At 36.6% G+C, this 5605-nt stretch overlaps 1 protein-coding gene across 1 annotated transcript in view; it reads right to left on the reverse strand.

Moving 5' to 3' along the window:
* Positions 1-3622: 3622 nt before the first annotated feature.
* Positions 3623-5605, reverse strand: part of LOC125662032 (uncharacterized) — an 8018-nt gene continuing 6035 nt past the window's right edge. Inside the window, exons 5-6 of the mRNA XM_056147306.1 lie at positions 5005-5028; positions 3623-3948 (exon numbers count right to left, since the gene is read on the reverse strand). Of these exons, the coding sequence (XP_056003281.1) occupies positions 3897-3948; positions 5005-5028 (76 nt within the window). The 3' untranslated portion in view covers positions 3623-3896. The remainder of the gene's footprint in view (positions 3949-5004; positions 5029-5605) is intronic.

Below are 5605 nucleotides of genomic sequence, written 5' to 3' on the forward strand. Positions count from 1 at the left end.
GATACTCATACATCACATTGGGAGTCTTCGGTTCACACCAGAGTACGACTTCGGGTTACCCAAATTGCAATCGAACGGACAGCCTCAACTCTTATATGACGTATTATGACTTCTGAACTCTACCCGTGACCCTGCCTTTCACTAGGATAGGTGTGGTAGCAACATGTTGGTCTTTTAAGAATACTGCGCATATATCAGTTTTCAAACGATGGATGTGATTGGTTAGAGTATTACACATGGGAGTAAGAAAGAACGTTGAAATAATTACCTTACTAACTCTGGTACGAATCCAAGTCGCCCATTATTCTTCCGGCATCGATGACGCAATTAGTGTCAGTATTATAATGATGTTAAATTTTAAAGGAAGATCACTAATTGATTACGGCTATGTGATTCAATTCTTTTATGTTACATGCTTTATTATGTTAATATGTTTTTTATTGATTGTATCTTCTTTAACGTCCCTCTCGAGAATTTTTCACTCATATGGAGACGTCACCTAGACCGGTGAAGGGCTTCAAATTTAGGCATAAACTCGGCGCTTACGACCATTGAGCAGTGCTGGTTTTTTAGCGTTCCACACCTACATGTACTGTGACACGGGACATCCGTTTTAAAGGTCATCTCCGAGGACTCGTGACATTCACACCTGATGACGAGCGTTTGGCGATGGAATTGTCGCTACTTGTTTTGTCACGGCTGTTATGTTTGTTAGATATCCATTGAATTGGGAATTCTTAAGTAGAAACCACAAGGGAAGTTGTTAATATATATCTGAAACGTGAACTTTTTCATCATACCAGTCTAACTTTGCGACCTTGTACGTCATATTTATATCATAATCTATTTCTATCAGTAAACGTTTTCAAAACATCATATTTTTAAAAAAATACATTTTTAGTTTTGAACATACATTAACAAAATATTAAAGTTTTATTACGTATTATAAAACATCTATTCAGTCGCCTTTTCAACATACATTGCAGAGGTCAATGCAAAGCAAAATCAATTCACACCGGAAGAGAATTTACCTAATTGCATTACCATTGGCCGCTTTATTCACATTTACGATATAGTGTGTGGTTTTATTTCAGCTATAAATGTATTCATTTTATATCCAAGCAATGTACCGGAACATATTTCCCCTCACATAGAGGGCTTATAGAGGCAATGCTTGTAGTACAATTCAATTATGTTTTCAACAAAAATTATTGATAATTAATATTGTTGGAATTAAATATTCTCCTCACAACTGGGAAAGAACTGTTTTCTGTTGCCCTCGGCCTTTAGCCTCAGGCAATATAGAACACTGAACTGTTCTCAGTATCTTGGGAGAAAGGGATTGATTTTTTTTTATGTTTGTGGTTTTAATCTTTAAGTTTGAAATTATATTGTAGTGGTGATGTTAATGTGTAGTTTAGTTGCACTATATCAATGATGTGAAGATTGCGTCTTCTCACAGATGTAAAATAAATCATCCAGACTTTGCGATTTGATTATTTGTGTTTTGCTCCAGCACGGCACAATTTGATGATAGTTTTCCATTGATGGTTATCATTAATAACATTTAAATGTGGAGATAACGAACGGTGATCAAAAGCAGCGCAAACACGGGTCCCTGGATATACCAGAGGTGGGACCAGGTGCCGAGGAGGAGTAAGCATTCCATGTCGACCGGCCACACCCGGCGTGAACCCTATATCCTGATCAGGATTAAGCCGTAGTCAAAACTAGTATGTAAAGAACGGCTTAACATTGTGTATCTGTAATATTATCAATCATAAAGCGTCTGTCAGTGATATCACGCAATCTGATTAAAATCAGATTATTTGATCCGCTCATGCAGATGGCTACACAAGGATCTGAAGTAACGCGATAGAGGGTTCACATCTGTATGACCTTTCGTTAAACCAATCAAATGCACGCTGTCCGATTTCTGCCAGCGATGCTCTTGTGTCAATTTACATAAGTTAAAGATGACTGTACCCATGATTGGAGGCTGCACACCTATCAAAACATGCAATGTGAATAATATCTACATTCCCTGCAGGTTTTGTTTCATTCGCCTGTTAAAAATACTGACGGAGAGGAAATAATAAAATAATCTTGAATAGAAAATTCAAATTGACCGACGAAAGAAATCAGTTGATTAGCAGCGCTCTAAACCTCGACATCATTGAAAGTACCGATACAAATGTGTGCCAGAAATGTTTAGATCGGTAAAAGTCCCTAGAGCTAAAAGACAACTATTCAAATCGTACCCATCACTATTCATACATGAACGTAATTGTATATTTATCTCATGTGTTGTGTTGTTTGTGTGAATCGAATATATTAGGTATTAGTGTGACAGTTGTACATACAGTTTTATAGTGTGGAATAAACTTCGTGAGAAAGAGATTACTGTGACTTGTTTACGAATAAAGTGGGACGCCCGGACGTCATTATCTGCATGGCGTAATCTGATTGGCTGATGGTTCTCATTAATATTCCAAACGACAGGTCATGCGGACGTGACCCTCTATTGGGTTACTTCAGACCCTTGTGTAGCGGTCTACGTGAGCGGATCAAGGGAGCTGATTTTAATCAGATTGTGACATCACGTGTCTATCAGTCAGTAATAACACATGCCTATCTGTATCAACACGTGTCTGTCAGTATTAACAGTGTCTATCAGGAATATCACGTGTCTGTCAGTATTATCACGTGTCTATCAGTATTTACACGTACCTATCAGTATTAACACGGGTATATAAGTAGTAACACCTGTCTGTCAGTATTAAAGGGGACGGCAACCCCCAAAATATTTAACATGATCAATGATAGGATTAATTGTATGATAAAAATTTGTCAGTGATATTAATCTGTTGATATACAGCCTAGATAAGCTTCAGTACTAATTTGAAAACGTTACAAATTAAAATTCCCGCCATCTATAGAGGCTGCCATGATGTGGAACTCTTTTGTATTCAAGACCACAAAAAACAATAATTTTGACGTCACGCCGCTGTCCCAGTTTTGATGAGATTCTACGATCGTCAAAGATGTGCATGTGGTAGATTTTATGAATAAATAGGTTGGTGCCTTCCTGTCAAGATGTTAATTGCACTAATGCGAAATGGATCGATCATTTGCGTCGTGACAAGTTGAGGTTCGATCGGGACATTTGTACATGTATGAAGGAAAGTGTACCGTCTGCCTGGTCTGCGACTCAACTGAACGTCTTTTCTCAATTTCTTCTTGTGAAAGAATGGGCTCAAATCTATACGGCTCCAAATTTAACTGTTCGTAACTTGCCATGTTTACAGTGCTGCTGATAAAGTAAACCGGAACCGACGGTGTGACGTCATAAATTACAATGGTCGCTCTCTTAGCGGCGGGTAATTTAAAATATATGATATATTTATATTGATTTAATTGTTAAACAAGGATTTTTCTTGTTAAAGACCATCATTTACGATATCAGTAAGTAATACTTTATTCATCAAAGCAACAGTGTGGTTGGTGTTGCCTTTCCCTTTAACACGTCTTTACCAGTAATAAGATATGTACAACATACATGTGTATCAGATATAACACGTGAATGTAACTTGTGATATGTCAGCAATAAAGAGAAATTCCATTCTAGTAACGAACAATTATATTCATATATGTAACAATTTCGCATTCTATATTACAAATGCGCATTGATAAACTGTATTTTACATTCATGAAACAAGAACGTATGGAACGAGCACGTATAAAACTTCTTGGATTTTGTCTGACATTTGTAGATTTCTCCTACATGTAGGTTCTGGATATACAGTTCAGGCTAAAGTGTCCACCCCTTTCGGTAACACGTCACATCACGTGACGCTGTGTAAGGAGTGAATGGCGGAAGTGCTGATATAACGCTCTCAGTAATGCTGTCTGTCGTCTCTAATTTGTGGGCGTGGTATCTGACCGTTCCTGCGAATAAACAATACATTTCACTCTATTTCAACCAATGAAGACAAACAGGAATAAACATAGGATGCAGGAATAAGATAATTACTGTTTGAAATATCAATAATTGTTGCTTAAAGTTAAGTATTGACCACAAAGATTACCTTAAGTTAACTGAATGTTCATTGAATTAGCACGTTACTTAACAGAATATTCATATATACATGTAGAACTGAATATTCAGAATATATAAATGACAAATTCAATTCACAGAATATTCATTGAATGACGTAAAAACAACTTTATGCACCGATAAATGACATTTTCAATTTCTTTCATATCCCGTGTTAAAAGCGGAATAATGCCATGTACTTCGTCATACTGTCGTTTTGAACAATTAATCATATCTCTGATATTCCTAGTATTTAAACAGAAGACCATAACTATGATATTCTCAGTATTTAAACAGTTAATTATAACTCTGACATTTCCGGTATTTATAACTTTATAATAGGGGTTTCGTTTGCATTTCTACTTTTTTTTAAATCTACAGTTTAGAAAAATTCTGGATCAACCCTGTATAAATAATTAGAGACTAAAATGTACAATATGTTCATCAAATTAGTTGAATTTTTTCCCTTTAATTTCACTGGCGTTTATACATTAAGAAAATTTTCTGATTTTAAAAATTAAAATCTGACCTGGATTTCTCGAAACAATCTTAATTCAAAACTTGGACTTAAGTCAACCTTTAGCCGTTCAAATCAAAACTAAAACTTAAGTTTGAGTTGTTTTTTTTGTTTTTAGAAATCCAAGCCTGATTTTTCAAGTCACCGTGCATCAATGGAGTGTTTTAAGAAACCAGTGTTCAACACCGTATCGTAAAAACGTTGTTAAGCAGAAATATCCAAAACATTACGTGTAAGGCAAGGAATAAAAGACATGTGCAATAACAATTTCAATCAAAAAGAAAACACATCCTGACCCTCTACATGAACACGTGAACGGTGATATCGATTCAATATTAAAAAGTGAATTGATGTTTTCTAACACGCAGATTGGGGGGTGTCTTGTACTTACATGTGGACGAATAAAAGATTCACCCTGTAAAAATTGAAAAGTACGATTTATGCTGATATTAAGTTCTTGTTCTGTGTCGTTAGTCGCCCCTTACAACAAGCAAGGAGTACTGATGACTTATTCTAACCCAGATCCACTTGGGACGCCCTTTTATTCAAATGTCTGAAAAATTGGCAATTAAATTTTTTGCCAATTTGCAGTCTTCAACCTCTCCTTTTTGAGGCGATAAAGGTATGTATTTGACTCACAGAACCCCGTTGTACTTGAAAATAGTCGGGATCCACCCCAGTTATGGGTACGAGTTTGCTTTCTAAATGACTTGTATTATGGTAAGCTTCGCCTGCTATGTGCCAAAATAAAAATGTTGCAGCTATGATACAAGAGATACAAGATATACTTGTATGCAAGGTGAAGATAACGAACAGTGATCAATCTCATAACTGCTACAAGCAATACAAAATAGATAGTTGAGCAAACACGGACCCCTGGACACACCAGAGGTGGGATCAGGTGCCTAGGAGGAGTAAGCATCCCCTGTTGACCGGTCACACCCGCCGTGAGCCCTATATCCTGATCAGGTAAACGGAGTTATCCGCAGTCA

Source organism: Ostrea edulis, chromosome 8, assembly GCF_947568905.1.
Source record: "Ostrea edulis chromosome 8, xbOstEdul1.1, whole genome shotgun sequence".
Taxonomy (NCBI): Eukaryota; Metazoa; Mollusca; class Bivalvia; order Ostreida; family Ostreidae; genus Ostrea; species Ostrea edulis.